The sequence below is a fragment of the Nanorana parkeri genome, unplaced genomic scaffold, assembly GCF_000935625.1.
Source record: "Nanorana parkeri isolate BGI_ZX_2015 unplaced genomic scaffold, ASM93562v1 scaffold199, whole genome shotgun sequence".
In the NCBI taxonomy this organism is placed as follows: domain Eukaryota; kingdom Metazoa; phylum Chordata; class Amphibia; order Anura; family Dicroglossidae; genus Nanorana; species Nanorana parkeri.
Window position 1 is genome coordinate 1498769 of NW_017306467.1, and position 16018 is coordinate 1514786.

The 16018-nt window shown below is 42.5% G+C and overlaps 1 protein-coding gene across 2 annotated transcripts in view; it reads left to right on the plus strand.

The window, feature by feature from the left end:
- Positions 1-712: 712 nt before the first annotated feature.
- The window catches only part of LOC108786261 (acyl-CoA dehydrogenase family member 11-like), a 52121-nt gene continuing 36815 nt past the window's right edge, over positions 713-16018 (plus strand). Inside the window, exons 1-2 of one of the 2 annotated variants that reach the window (XM_018555511.1) lie at positions 713-980; positions 5379-5611. In XM_018555511.1, coding sequence (XP_018411013.1) covers positions 864-980; positions 5379-5611 — 350 coding nt within the window. In that variant the 5' untranslated portion in view covers positions 713-863. The remainder of the gene's footprint in view (positions 981-5378; positions 5612-16018) is intronic. The other variant, XM_018555510.1, reaches the window with a different exon arrangement.

Consider the following 16018-nt stretch of genomic DNA (forward strand, 5'->3'; position numbering starts at 1 on the left):
AATGTACACCTCCACAATGGGGTGGTGTGAACTGAGCCCATTCAAAACAAGGCAAAGTCCCAACACATCTGGTATAAATTGAACCGTATTGTAATAGATACAGTAGCGCTGGGGCACCAATATCCGGGGAGTGGTACTGGCCAGATTGGTAATTTTAAGGTGGGCTGTGCGGTGTCACAGGTGGGCAGTCAGGGTCCTAGGAAGGCTTGGATTTACACAAGCCAGCTTTTGATGATGGGAGGGGGATATAAAGCAGGGGTCAGTGTGCAGGGGGCTCTATAGACCTTTTTCTCTGGGATTACTCAGCTCCCACTCCCTAGTCCGTGTCCTCTCACTTCCCGGCTGCTTTGCGTGACACCGATCCCACTTGCCTCTGGCTCCGGCATCTGAAAGTGCATTTTTCCAACCCTAGGCCCCCCGTGTACAGCCCTGGCAGTGCCTGCAGAGCGGCGGAGGAAGCAGAAAGTTACCATCGGTAGGATAATAATAGTAATATTTTCTTGAAGGGGAAGCAATTGTTTACCGTTCTTTCTTTTATTTATACAGCTGAATACTTATTTGTTTATATTGTAAGCATGCAGATGATGGAGAATTGTTGTGTGGTATGTTTTTGTTAGGTTTTTTTTTTCCCACAGAATTAATTGGTTTTCATGACATCCCAATATTCTCTTCTCCTTTTTTTTTCTTTTTCTTTTTATTGCAGATTGAAACATGTCAGCTTTCTGGTGCCAAGCCGACTTGGCAGGAGTTTGGGTTCCCGTATACAGTACCAACCTGCATACTACTTGGGTAGTAAGAGTGCTGTATCTCCAGCTATTAGCCATGAAGACAGCAAGTCTCACCCAGTTCTGGAAGGGCTACAGATGCCATTCTCTCGTTCTATGATAGGAAGCTTTTTCCAGGAGCAGCCCAAGCTCGGGAACCAGTTCCTTGAGGATGCCACTCTCCAGAGTTATTTAAGGAGACATCTCCCTCCACTGGTGGGCACTAAACATATGCACACAATATTTTAGTAGAAACAATTATTTTAGGCCCTAAGCAAGTGTTGACAACAATGTGATGGGAGAGCCCTTTTTGTTACCACATGGGAGTATCAAACAGCTGTTTAATGTATATTTATGTATTTTAGGTACACATAAATGAAATATTGTAGCTTAATATTCTTATAGGAAACAAAGCCTTTTTTTTTTTTTTTTTTTTTTCCAGATACATTTGTAGTGCTGCAGGCCATGCTAACGCACAAATCCTTTGTTGAAAGTATTGTAGTATTTTAGGAATATCAGCCTTTAATCTGTATACATTAGGGATGTCCCGATACAACTTTTTCAAGACCAAGTACAAGTACTTCCCCTCATGTACTTGCCGATACCAATTACCGATGCTTTTCTTAAAGGGACAGGTGACTTTAAATGATCCATAGCACAACTACATGTTATGTACTAAGGATCATGATTTAACCTATTCATGTTAGCAGGGGAGAATTGTAACTCTATTACTGCAGTGTAGTGGAGGTGTGTGCTGTATATATGTACTACATATACAGTACACACATCCAGTACACTATAGCAATAGATTTACAGCCAGCCCTTGTCCCAGCTTCCCTCACTCAGTTTCACTCTGATCCCTGTTGCCTCACGAGGTGCCTCTTGTAGTCGGCGCTGGGCAGGATCGCTGCATCGCATCTCATGCTCAGCTTGTGGGAGGCGCTCACAATTCTGCCCCGCTAACAGGAATAGGTTAAAGCATGATCCATAGTACATATACAGCACACACGTTCGGTACATTGCAGTAATAGAGTTACAATTATCCCCTGCTAACATAAATAGGTTAAATCATCTATAGTACATAATATGTACATAACATGTAGTTGTACTATGGATCATTTAACCCATTCATGTTAGCAGGGGATAATTGTAAATCTATTGCTGCAGCGTAGTGGGAATATGTACTGTATATTTACTACATATAGAGTACACTGCAGCAATAGAGTTTTTCAATTATCCCCCGCTAACATGAATAGGTTAAATCATGATCCATAGTACAACTACATGTTATGTACTATGGATCATGATTTAACCTATTACTCTATATGAAGTACATCTACTGTGCACATTACAAATACAATGCACCTCCCATTTCAGCACAGGCCCTCACTTACTGGTGCCTATTCAATGGAGGTGCCGAGTTCTTTTCCTCACATGTGAGGACGTTGTTGGCGCTGAGCCGAGGAGCGTCGCGTCATTGCTGTGGGTGGCGCTCCAGGTGGGGTCCTCTGGGCAGTCGCTGGCCCCCTACATTAGGACCCCACCTGGAGCGCCGGCCACAGCAGTGACGCGACGCTCCTCTGCTCAGCGCCGACGACGTCCTTGCATGTGAGGAAAAGCATTCGGCACCTCATGAGGCACCACGGAAGGTACAGAAAACAAAATTTAAAAACAGCGCAAGCATCGGCGCTATGCATCTGGGCATTTTGACAAGTACTTGTCAAAATGCCCTGTATTGGTCCCGAAATTCAATGGAGGTGCCGAGTTCTTTTCCTCACATGTGAGGACGTTGTTGGCGCTGAGCCGAGGAGCGTCGCGTCATTGCTGTGGGTGGCGCTCCAGGTGGGGTCCTCTGGGCAGTCGCTGGCCCCCTACATTAGGACCCCACCTGGAGCGCCGGCCACAGCAGTGACGCGACGCTCCTCTGCTCAGCGCCGACGACGTCCTTGCATGTGAGGAAAAGCATTCGGCACCTCATGAGGCACCACGGAAGGTACAGAAAACAAAATTTAAAAACAGCGCAAGCATCGGCGCTATGCATCTGGGCATTTTGACAAGTACTTGTCAAAATGCCCTGTATTGGTCCCGATACCGATGCTAGCTTCGGTATCTGGATATCCCTAGTATACATATTCCTAGTTCCACCTCTTGCAACTTTCAGATGCATGTGTCAGAAGTTTAACTGCACCTGTGACAATATTATAGCATCAAGAGGCAGTGGGATTACACAAAACTCTGATTACGATGGACTAAAATAGTATTAAATCCAGATCACACAAATATACATTGACCAGCAAAGTATTTCTTAAAATTCTGCCCCAGCACTTAGTTGGAGCTGTTTGGAAACATGATAACTCTCAGCTAGGCTTCCCTGAACTTCTTGTCCAGTACAAGATCACAAGGGACAGCACAGTCCCCAGCTGCTGTCCATCTACTAGCTTGTAGAAGAGAGATGAGCAGAAGGAGGAGGGAAGAGCAGTGGAGTGGCTTACCTTGCTGTACCTGTGTGTTTGTGGAAACACACACGGTTTACTAGCACACGTAAGGGTGGCTCTATGGGACCATGCAAGGGAAAGGAGCCACCCTAATACAGGATATTAGGGCCAGTGCTCAGGGGACCTGCTGATTCTGCAGGAAACTAAAACTTTGAAACAACAAGAAGTAACATTCATGGTAAGTAATTTAATTTGAACTAAAACAGTTTGACTTTAATTTTACTTTAAATAAGTTTATCTGAATTTAGCACAGTTGCAATGTATCCCTCTGTCCCTCTCCCTCTTTTATATTAATTAATCTAATCAATTCTAATTAACCTACAACTATTATTCCTGTCATCTTCTGCATACCACCTAAAGTTTACCATTTGAGTGTACACGTTCAGCTGTATTTAGATAAAAGGTATGGAAGACATAAAACATATCCTCACCATTTCCGATCAGCAGCTAAGGTAGTATTCTACACAGTCAGGTGTGCTAGAACGCCCTAAACTAATAACTGTAGTCTCCTGTAGTGGACTACAATCTCACGTTAGTTTACTAGTTTGTATTGAGATTGTAGTCCATAACAGGAGTGGGCTTGGAGCGGTGGCTACATTACAACACACACAGGGACCATGGAGGACAAAAGTACTCACCCTCCAGAAGGAAGGACAGTGTCGGCACCAATTCAGAGATGATTTGAGGCTCTACAACCGAGTGATACACAAATAAGATCAATTTTTATTAATAGTTAAGGTACTTGAATGCATTTCTAAGATTTAACTCCTGAGTTTAGTGTCACTTTTAGTATCTCTGAAATACCAGTTCATATTAAAAGAAAATGTTGTGCAAAAGGCCTGGAGTATATATTTTGCGCTGTGTGCGCTTTAGGTTAGTGTAAAAAAAAAACCCATGGGCCATTTATTTTAACTAGAGTGTGGTACCATCATTCTAAACAGTGTACTCTGAACTTGAATTTTATAACTTGGAACTAAAAATGCTTTGATCTGGCCTATAAACTTTCTAGGACCGGTTATGTTGCAGTTAAAGTCTGCGCAATCAGGAAAACACATGATACAATTTCTGAAGGAAAAAAGAGTCGCATATTTTTGTCCATACTTTTCTGTATGTAGTTTTTCAGCCTCAAACATGTCAACAGTTTATCCCATCTGTATATAACCTCAATTGTTGAAAATTTTAATAAAAAATAGTTCAGTTTAAAAATAAATCACATTATAACTTAAAAGTGCTTTGAGCTTTAATTTTTTACATGGCGATCAACTAAAGTTGTTAAAGGGTTTCTAAACCCCTCTGGTTTTTTTGCATATATCTACTGCTAGATATATGCAAAGAGTTTTAAAAAAAACCAAAAACGCTTTAACAGTGGTTTAAACTTACCCCGTCTTCGCCACGCGCTCCCGTCTGAAAATCCGAAACTGCTCGAGCGGCCGCAAAGCATCTTGGGGCGGGCACATGCGCAGTTCAGATTTTCAGCCAGTAGACGAGGAGAGACGCAAGGTAAGTGTATCGACGCGTGCACGCGCGCGCAGACACCGTGGGATCGGGAGTGCCAGTAAGGACAGAGGAGTCAGCGCTGGATCGGACACCCACCGCAGCGCTGGAGAGAAGGCTGAAAAGGACAGGAAAGAAGAGGAAGATCGGATTAAGAGACATAATTTAAGGTAAGTGCTGACATTAACATGGGGGGGGAGGGAAAACAAATTTGGCCTTTAATGTCACTTTAACATAGTAATTGGACAAATATTAAACATAATTTGCTTTTTATAGTTGTTGCTTTATCAGTTTCCACTAATGTGTTTGATTTGGTTAAAAAAAAAAAAAGACTACTTTTAACATGAGCAAGTATATGTTTGGACATATCTAGAGTTCTGGTTTTATTTTAATCTGGCTCATTCTTTGTTATCAAGAATATCGCTTTTTCATTTTTCCAAAAATGTATTTTTATTTTAGAAGTAGAGGAAGTATTATATCTTGACTGATGTGTGGTTTTAATGTTATCAAGTTGTTAAAGTAAAACATACTTTGCGTGTACGCTGTAAGTTTATGTATGACACCTAATTGGGAAACATATGGAAAAATGAAATGGCTTGCCTTAATTTCTATCTATGATATGCAGGTTCTGGAGCAAGCAAGCCAAGATCTTGAGCAGTTTGGACAACGCATAGTGGAAGAGATTGATTTACTTGGACGAGAATGTGAATTAAACCCACCACAGCTGCAGCAGTATAATGCCTGGGGTCGCAGGATCGATCATATCATTACCTGTCCAGCCTGGAGAAGAATGAAAGAGATATCTGCAGAAGAGGGCTTGATAGCAGAAGCTTATGAGAGGAAGTACTCTAGCTGGAGGTAAATATATGAATATGAAAGTTGTCAATAATCTAGGAGGTGAAAGACCTTGTGCTTGCAGTAATGCCTACTCTTTGTGCATTTGCTTGATGAAACAGACAGATCCACAGAAAGGATTTTGTTAACTTGCTTTACTCATTCACTCTTAGTACAGCAAACTCTTAGTACACCAAACCCTCATTGCTGCCTGTGAGGCAATATTACACTCTCATAGCATATTGTTGCATATTTGTTTTTAATCCATATTCATCAAAACATTAGAGGAAAATTTTCAGCACTGGACTGGATTTCTTATTACACAGGTTTAGGTCTTCTTTGTGTACCAAAGATAGCAAGGCTGTTGTGCTCTCATCCATAATCATGCTACAGCTACGTTTTATGGCCTTTTTTAGTCATATATAAAAAACACCTTGAAGTGACACTGTAACTTTTAGAAAAAAAAAAAAAAATCTGCCCTCTGTTGTTCCTCCTGCCGACCTCTGTCACTACAGTTCAATCATCAAAAGAAACCCATCGCACACCTGACCGGATAATACCCTCAAGTATCGGGTGGGTACCTCCGCAAATCAGTATAAATATGAAGAAGTCACTCGCACTCCAGCTCAAGTTCAATCAATATTTTATTGGCCTCTGGTGTCACAACATGGAAACTTTCGGAACCCGTTTGGTCCCTTCATCAGGCAAACAAAGAGTGAGATCAAACAACAAAAGTATACTGGACATAATAGTCAAAATTCATCATCTGTTAGACAAAAAACATGTATAGGACAAACTGGTGTTCAAGCCCCGAGGCATCACCGTATCCAATGTGAAAATCCAGCATGCTTCCTTGCGCAATAATTGAAGGTCCCTATTGCCACCTCTATGACTAGCCTGTATATGGTCAATTACCATGCCCCTTAATTCATGTATTTGATTATGCTCAATAAAGTGTATGGCGACCGGCTTAGTCATGTCTGGTGCTTCACCTGCTGTGACCTTTCTCAAAGAGGTTCTAATGTCGCTGTGGTACTTTTGAAATCGCCTTTTAAACAGACCTTTGGTCTTGCCTATATACACCAATGAGCATGGACATTTGAGCATACAGTATATACAACATAGTCAGAGTTGCAATTGAGATAATCTCTATTACGATATTTATTCCCCCTGTGTGGAACATTCCCCCTCAATGAGGGAGTTAGAAACATTACAATTATGGCACCTATAGCAACCTGTCTTCTGGGAGATCTTATAGGTGCTCCTGGCATACTTCACCCTGGGATCAGCCTGCACAAGGTGATCTCTCAGGGTTTTTTTTTACGTCTAAATACCTGTTTTGGTGCAGCCTTGATAGTTGGAATCAAACCTTTATCTGCCTGTAGAATGCTCATATTCTTATGTAGTGTGCGCAATCTATCATTATAAGTGTGGATAAAAGGAATCCTGCTTTTATCTTTTGGTATCGCCTTCTGCTGAAACCTTTCTCTAGCTCTTAAAAGAGCATTATTGATCACATGGTCAGGATAGCCCCTTTGCAGGAACTTCCTACGCATGTTTTCAATATGTATTTGGCATGTTTGTTTGCCTAATGAAGGGACCAAACAGGTTCCGAAACGTCGCCATGTTGTGACACCACAGAGGTCAATAAAATATTGACTGAACTTGAGCTGGAGTGCGTGTGACTTCTTCATATTTACTCTGTCACTACAGGACACAGCAATGACGTAAGTGGTAACAATAGGAACCGCAGTGCTCCTGTGAGGGACCGGCCATCATTTTGGATTTGTATTGGTGAAGATTCTTCGGTTTAGTATTGATGGTTGTAATTATACAAAGGACTTTAGATTTGGGTCAGCCATTCTTGCTCATTAAATATACAGACCCTGCTTCCTGCTGATCCTTTTTATTGCCTGCAAGTCCACCTAACTGCGTCTGTCTCTATAAATACAATATTTTCTCTGCAGTGATCTAGGATTCTCACGCATGAAAAAAGTGTAAAGGTTTTGGCTCTTTATAAATGGCAAAAACATGTAATTTTCCACTGAAATAATTGTTTTGTAAAAATGTATTTGGTAATGCTGATGCACTGTTTTATTGATAGGTCTGCTTCACAGTGGTGCATTTGGGTTAGTTCTAAATACAATTATGTATTAATGTAGTACTGCTTCAGAATGCAATTATGGATTTATTAATATATATATATAAAGTATTTTAAATGCAACTAGTGGAAATACCTGAATTTACCTCGACTTCAGCCTCTTGTAAACCGGTAGACAGAGAGGCAGTGCATGGGGCCAGGCAGGTGTGCTGCATGCACATTTGCTTCTAAGGAACTTTCCAGCAGGAGGATAGATAGGTGAGATGACCCCATCAAATAATATTGTCCTAAGCTGCACTTCATACAGTGTTGTGACCACAGCAATAAGGGAACGTGTTTGTAGTGACAGCAATGAATGGTGCCATGCAATCTCAATCACAGCAAGAAGAACGGTCTCCAGCACTCCATGTGAAGGTGAAAGAAGGGCCTGTTCACACCTCATGTGTCCTGGGTGCGCTTGGTGGGTGCGCAATTGTCGTGCCTTGTCATGGAAAGTACAACATGCAGTACTTTTTTCAGCACAATGCAGTGAGATCCGGTACATCCGCATCGCACCGCGGTGTGCCCATAGAACTTAATGAAATGTCACTTATGACATTTCAATAAAGTTCTAACAAGAAAAAAGGCCCCAAAACTTTGGCTTTATGACTTATGTGATACTATGGAGATAAAATTACACTGATTCTTTCATCTTCACATGGAGTGCTAGTGACCTTTCTTTTTGTGATGACCCTAACAGTCTGCTGCTGGTCCAAGGACAGGATGGATTGAAATGCATATCTGTTATTCAGTAAACGGCTCCCATATATCTTCTTCTAATTGTGTATCTAGCTGTATGCCTGAAGTTCACCTTTTTAAAGTAGCATTAAACTCTCAAAACTTTTTTCAGTAATTAATTCAGATCAAACAAATATACATTGCCCAGCAAAGAATTGCTTTCCATTTTTGCCCAAACACTTACAATCATCATGTTTCTGTTTCAAGAAAAATACAGCAAGTCCAGTTGTCTTGACTTATTTTTTACAGATATACCATGACCTGGATGATTGAGAACCTTCACAGACATCCCAAGCAGGTGGCTTTCCACTGTTTGGATGGGGTTAGGGCTGTCCAAGTTTACCTTTTTGGTTACAGCTTCCTTTTCAACAACTTGATTCTCCTTGTCTCTTCTGAAGGACCTCTTAGGGGGGCTCCCTCTGCATCTCATTCCACTATTTCTAGGTTGACTAGACCGGTCATCATACATTCTGACTCTGCCAATGTTAAGACTCCACCTTTCCCCTTATTGGCTTAGTCTTCTAGATCTGTCAGTGACTTTTGGGCTTTTAGACATCAAGCATCTGCATTGCAGATTTGTAAGACCACCACCACGTCTTCTGTTCACACGTTCTCTAAGTTGTGCCAAGTGGATGTTCTTGCCTCTGCTGATGCGAGTTTTGACCGCAAAGTGCTACGTTTTAGTTTTTTTTTCTGTTTTGGGCCTATTAGCAGTTGTTTTGCTGTGTTGCCCACCCTAAGTGCATTGCTTGTGGATGTCCTATTGGTCTCTGAATCTGCCTGTGTCCTGTACTGTACGAGCAAGACAATAGGATTTTTGACTTACCAAAACCATTTCTTGAAGTACAATACAGGACACAGCATCCTCGCCTCTATTGCTTGCTAAAAAACAGTATTTCCTGAAGAGGGAGGGGTTATATGAGGGTCCCCACAGCCCTGGCCTGTGTCCAATCACCTGTTGATACTTTCCTATTACCCAGTCATCTTCGAATCTGCACTGTACCTCAGGAAACAGATTTCTAATGTTAAGTCAAAGATCCTATTTGTGGACCTAAAAGAATGGATGAAAACACATAAGTACTTAGGAAGTAAGTTGTTTGTCTTACTTTGTTCTATGTCATTTGGCAGTGTCTAGGCTGCCTCTAATTTTGTAGGTCCATTTGCCTTCCATTACTCTTGCCAGCAGACCCCCAGCTGATCTGCCAGTATGTTTGAAATCTAACAGGAAGATGGAAAGTGCCTACCTAATCTTTAGAAATCTGTTCACAGAAAATTAACCCTTTAACCACTTGATGTCCGTGGTGTTAAACCCCCTTCCTGTCCAGGCCATTTTTCAGTATTCGGTGCTGCAATACTTTGACATTTATTCCATCATGCAAAGCTGTACTGAAATTAATTTTATTCCATTTTTGAGGGGGGCAGATAGAGCGTTCTTTTGTTGGTATTTAAACACCACTGGGGTTTTTATTTTTTATTATAGTAATAAAAAATTGCTGAAATTCAATACAATACCCAAAATGAACCATAGGCGACTCTTTTAAAGCTTTTACCGCTCATCCGTTTAGTGTTATCACTGATTGATGGCCCTAAAATGATTGCGCTCACTGCGACATTCGCGAAGATATGTAACGTGTAGCGCAATTGTCGTTTTCGCGCGCTGGCGCATCGGACGCGTATTTACGTTTATATGTGTGTAAACGTGTGGGTTGGGGAATTAAACATTTTGGGGTTTGTTTTTTTTACTTTTTTTTGTTTTACACTTAATGTCATTGCTATCACATAGGGGATAACAATGCCCCTATATAATGGCAAAGGCACACTGACAGGTCCTCTTTATACAATGTGAGTTTGCCGTCCGTCCGTTGTTTTCACAACGGGCTGACGTCAAGTGGTTGATATAGAATCACATGATGGAGGGCTTCTGCTACTTGAGCTTAACTTATTGTGTAAAAATATAATTACAACTAAGTCATGTAAAAGCTAGAAAAAATTTAGTAATTGTTGCACCTGTCTTTCAGAAAAAATGTGAGCTCTCAAGTATTCTCTTGTTTTAATTTTATCTTTTAGAGATACACAAGAAAAAAATAAACAGAAAAACATGCTTCTGTTTACAGTTTTTGTATTTATAAATGTACACAGGGGCATTCATATTTACTCATCACTCACGCTCTGATTCCTACTTTGCAATGTAGCACAATGGTTGAGCTTTACTGCTCATTCTCAAGAAAATTGCGGACTGCCTGCAGGTCAGAGGCTGCCTGAAGGGCCAGCACTAACACAACCAGAGCAAAGGCACAGATAATCAGCCTGAAGGTCAATACCATAGCGTGTGCCTCCACACGAAAAGAATGTGGAGGCATACGCTATTCTCGTGAACGGAAGAAAGGACTCCTAACCTGATATGGACAACCGAAAACTAGCAACAACCCTTCAAAGAAACCTAGGACAACAGGTCTAGGTGAGAAAGACCAGCTGATCTACCTGGGCAGGCTTAAGACCTTAAACCCCTAACCCTTAGGATCAAGGGGATGGAAACTCCATGACTAAAGAGGTTGTCTAGTCAGATAACCAGTCTCTCTAGGTGAGATTTACCAGTGAAAATTGAGTATCCGCACAACAGCCCAGAAGGGGTGTGAAGTGACTCCTGAGACCGGGGAAGGGGTAGGGTGCATGAGGGGGAGGCAGGAAAGAAAGTTAGACCGATCTCAGACTGGTGAGATAACTACCAGAAGGAATTGTGGATTAAGCTATTGCATCCTCTGACACACCAGAGGTGTGGTTGGGGCCCTACAGGAGGGTCCTGCTGAACCTGCCCATCCCTGACATAAGATCCTGCTCATCACAGATACAGTGAAGTCGCAACAGCCATGGCGCAGGGAGCAGAAATCTTAGTAGTACTGCAAAAACATTTGCCTGATTAAGTGCAGAAAAACGGGAAGGCACCTAGAAACTTTCCTCAAGGGGCTGTGGAAAACCCATGGAAGGAGGAGGATATATCCGCAATCTCCAGATGGATAGGTCCCAAGAAGTCATCCAGACATACTTCCTTTTGCAGAGGATACCTGCAGCAGAAAACTAGGATTTTCTGTCTGCTGACAAACTAGGAAGGCCCAAGGTCCTCCAGTGATGAGCTCTGCCTGCCACACAGGATCTGAAGTGCACCTACTGTAAGTGCGCGGTGCAGAGGCTACATGTTGAGGAGAACCGTTATCCAAGGCATAGTCCTTTTAAGGGAGTGTGAGAGAAGCTAATGCTTTCAGCAACATCTAGTGCAGGGACAAGGCTATCTCTCTTGTCAGAGGTAGAACTTCCACTCCTTCCCAGTGGCAAAGGCACAGCAACATCCAAATAGTGTCCAGTGAAGTCTGAACCAGGAAACCTGCCTGCCCAACGTGGGATTCCCTAACAAGGGGAGAGCCAGATGATAACTCCAGGGATGAAGGATCCCCAGACAGGGGGGAAAATAAATTATGCCAATCTGGAGAGACTGAAGGGTAACACCCTGGACTACCTAGTCCATAGAGACAAACCTGTTGGCCTTCTCAAAACCCAGACACGTGCCCACAGAGAAGGGGCTAGATGAGAAATAATATGTGAGAGGTGGAGCCCTACACTCCCCACAAGAGAGGAGAAGTTAACTGTGTCTGGTAAGGAGTCTGAGGATACACAGGATGTGGACTTTTTTAATGAGGGCTTAGGCTGATGTCATATGGGCAACTGTACTCCTATTGATCCTGCCACAGGCTATTTGCCAAAATTCCCAGTGGCAGGATCACTAAGAACCTGCCTTTATTTCCCTATGGAACCTCTCTCTGTAGCTGAGGCAGTGGGATGTTTGTTCCAATAGCGATTGAGATTCAGCAGCAGTCAGGCAACAATAGAGTAACATTTCACTGTATCTGGCTATAGAAGCAGCAATTCTATAGGGACAGACAGGCAACCTCTTTTAGCTGTCCTGCCACTGGCAATTTGTCTTTAGTGGCATAATCACCCATCTGACATCAGCGTTGCTCTGGGCACCCTCACCCACATGAGACCATTACCAACACTGGAACCTGGTAAAGTCCAATCCAGCTGGATCTAGCAGGCGTTCTCCTCCTTTTGACACTAAAAGGACCTATGAAGTTGACGCTCTTCACAGTAAGCTAGCTGAGTGTCCCACAATGGGGATTCCAGGTAAAGGCACAAGACTGAACACAAGAGGCAATGCTCCTAGCGGTAGCAGGTGGGTCTGGGCAACACTGTGGATCCAGACACTATTATATGCAGAGGACAGTTAGAGTTGGTCCCGGGCCAACTTTGTAGGTCAGGGAGTTTCTCTAGAGAGGGAGAAGGAAGTGGAGGCCTGGCTGGGGTCCTGGGGTGGAAGGAACCCAGGGAAACTGGGGAAGGTGCAGAACTGTGTGCAGTAGCAATTGAGAGATAATAATAAGAAACTGAAAGGGGCAACAGAGACAAAAGATTAGCCTGTGGGCCTAAAGGGGAGCTCTCTGCACCGAGTGCAATGGAAGCAAACTTCTAAAGAACCCATCAGGATGCACAATCAGCCTCCCAACTTGTAGAACTGGGGATGCACTTTAGCTTTATAGGCTATCTGGGAGTTAGACTCTTAGTTCAGCAGCTGCAGACGCCTGGTTGCCACCTTTTCTTCAAGCGAAACCCGAACACTCAGGCGACGCACAGACATTTTTTTGGGAAAACAAGTCGTAGCTTATTCATATGTAAATAGCGCCACCCATTCATATGTAAATATCACAGTTGAGACTGTTTTCAGTGGGGGGCCAGCAGCCCCTATCATAATTTTGGTTGCCCCTGTCTGCTTGACATCTTGTGTCCAGGTTTCTGCTGCCATGAAACCCGAACACAGCATTCAAAACCTGGACTGTCCGGGTGAATCCTGGACAGGTGGCAACCCTATGCAGACGTAGGAGAAGGATTCCTCTGAGCACTCCCTGAACTTCCTGCATTGTGGCAGGAGAATGCTCTGGCCTCCTGTGGCGTCCCTAAGAAGGATATGAAGTGTCGGGATAAAGAAACAACGTACCTAGATGGCTGAACTCTGGGCTCCTCCCTTAAACTTCCTATTTAAGCCATGCCTCTGCACTTCCTGTTTGCCAGATTATTGTGCTCCTGCCAATATCTTGCTTCCTGCTCTTTCTGTGATACAATCCTCTCATACTGCTACCCGTGTGCCGACCTTTGGCTGCTGATTCATGGACTACTCTCATCGTCTTCTGCTTCATACTTGATGCCTTATGGCTACTGACCTCGGCATGTTCTTTGACAATGCTTCTGCCTGCTCCTATACTACTACCATCTGCTTGTTTACTGAACTCGGCCTGTTTATACCACAAGTTTGCCTGCTGTTTCAGCTACTGTACTCTGAAGCTGATCCCGGATCGTGACAAAGGCAAAGCAAGTTAGATTCTCACTGGATGTGACATTAGCGTCCCAACATCAGAGTGCTCTGCGCATCTGTATGGACATCATATCCATGCGGGATACAAGTTTAGGTGCTTATAACAAGCCATCACAACCAAAGCGCAAGGTTCCAGGCATCAGTTTCACACTCTCAATTAAGTTTCACACTGCCAACACAGGGGGAAGATAAGAACCTGCCAGATCAAACTAGGATTTAAGGAAGGATTCCAGCTGCTCATCAGTAGAACACCATCTACATGGCTAGTAGTTTTCCTGTTAAGGTGGGTCACTAGCAGATCCGAAGTGGGCATAGATTACCTTTTTAACAAATTCCCTTTTGGAAGGGAGCATATCCAACACCAAGCACCACAATGCAGAGCCCAGTGCTGAAGGTCACATTCCAGGCTAGACCTCCATGTCCAGTTCAGCGGTGTCTGGGTATAGCACACTAAAGTCAGGCTTAGGAAAGTCAGATCCGGATAGCTGCTATGTAGAGACCAGCTTAAGCAGTGGTATAGTGAGGAATTTTGCTTGAAGTCGGTGGAAGAAAAATCCAAGGAAAATAATTGAAGAGAAAGGGCTACCTAACTGTGGTCTGATTTTTCTCGGCAGAGCTGAAAAAAAGACTTTTATCCTTCTATGATACTGGTAAAAAAATTAAGCAAGTTATCCTGATGCTTGCTTTTACAGGGTTATTCACAAAGCTGCCGAAGGCAGCCGAGTGAATAACCCACCCGAAGTGAAGTGAGCCGAACGCTGTTCGGCTATTCACTTCAAGCATGTACGGCTGATTTCAGCCCTACACTGGCAGGGCATCGGCTGCACTTCGGTCAGCCAAACAAAGGGTTGAAACAAACCATTCAACACTGACGGGTGCTTACAATGTCATTTATGTAAAACCTTCATCCCAAAAGAAACAATAACTGTTGCTGTAATTTCTTTAAAAAACTGGAGTTCAGATTTAAATTCTTTAAAAAGTCTGTTTAAATCTGCTAGTGCATCTAACACTATCCTCTCCGCATGGTGACAATGCTGCTGTCCAAGGGTGGCTTTGTTGCTACTCCATTTTGGAGTCAATCTTTGATAGGAAGTGTATTACTGGTTGAATCATAAGGTGAAAAATAAATGAAAAGGTAATGCAGTCACCACATTTATGGATTGGTAAGCTGCAATATAAACAATTTGGGGTTTTTGTTTGGTTTTGGGTTTATATACTGTACGTTTTAAGCAACTTCATTGCCCCCTCCCGTTCCATGCAATTAAATAACATGGATAAATAGATACAGTGCAGACCTTAAAATGAGTTGATAATACAGGAAAAATGGTCATCTTAATATATTAATCTCTTGTAATCGCTGCAACTATATAGCATCTGTACTCGGTGCCACATCATTTCCGCATTTAGATGATTATAAAAGTTTAGATAAACTGCTCTGATTATGTTTCCTGTTAATGCTTGAGCTATTATGACATTATCAATAATTTGTTTTTTGTTATTTCTCGTGGCCGTTTTTTATCTAGTGGGTTATTTCCTGTTAAGATCAACAGATATTTTGTATTTTGCAGACTGGGCTAAATATACTAAAGGTTGTAGAGAAAATGGCTGCAACATTTTAAAAGTTTTCAACAGTTCTGCGTTAGACATCTGCTATTATTGCAAGTCCTTTTCCGGCCCTTTTCTGGTTCAGGTAAAGTTGAACTCCAGGCAAACCATTAAAAGGATTTTTCATTTCAACGCCATAAAGGAGGGACTTAATGTGGATTCTGGTTTTCTGAAACACTACCAGAACTTTTTATGAAACTACAGAACATCCCATTATTCATGTATGTGGTATATCTCTGATCTGTTCAGGGTTTACTTGTCATCCTATGTTTATTTTTTCTGTCTTTTGATTATCAGGAGGCATTTTTTACTCCCAGGTCCAACATTTATGACACCCCACTAACCCCCCCTCCCCCCTCCTCTAACAGCTTTCTCCTGTCTTAACTGACAAACTGTCATGTTGCTTAGTATTGCTTCTGACCTGAAGAAGAGAGGTTCACTCTCGAAAGCTTGTCTTTTATATATTTTGTTAGTCCAATAAGAAAGGTATCATTGCACACTGCAATACTGCGTTTTTGTCTTTTTTGAC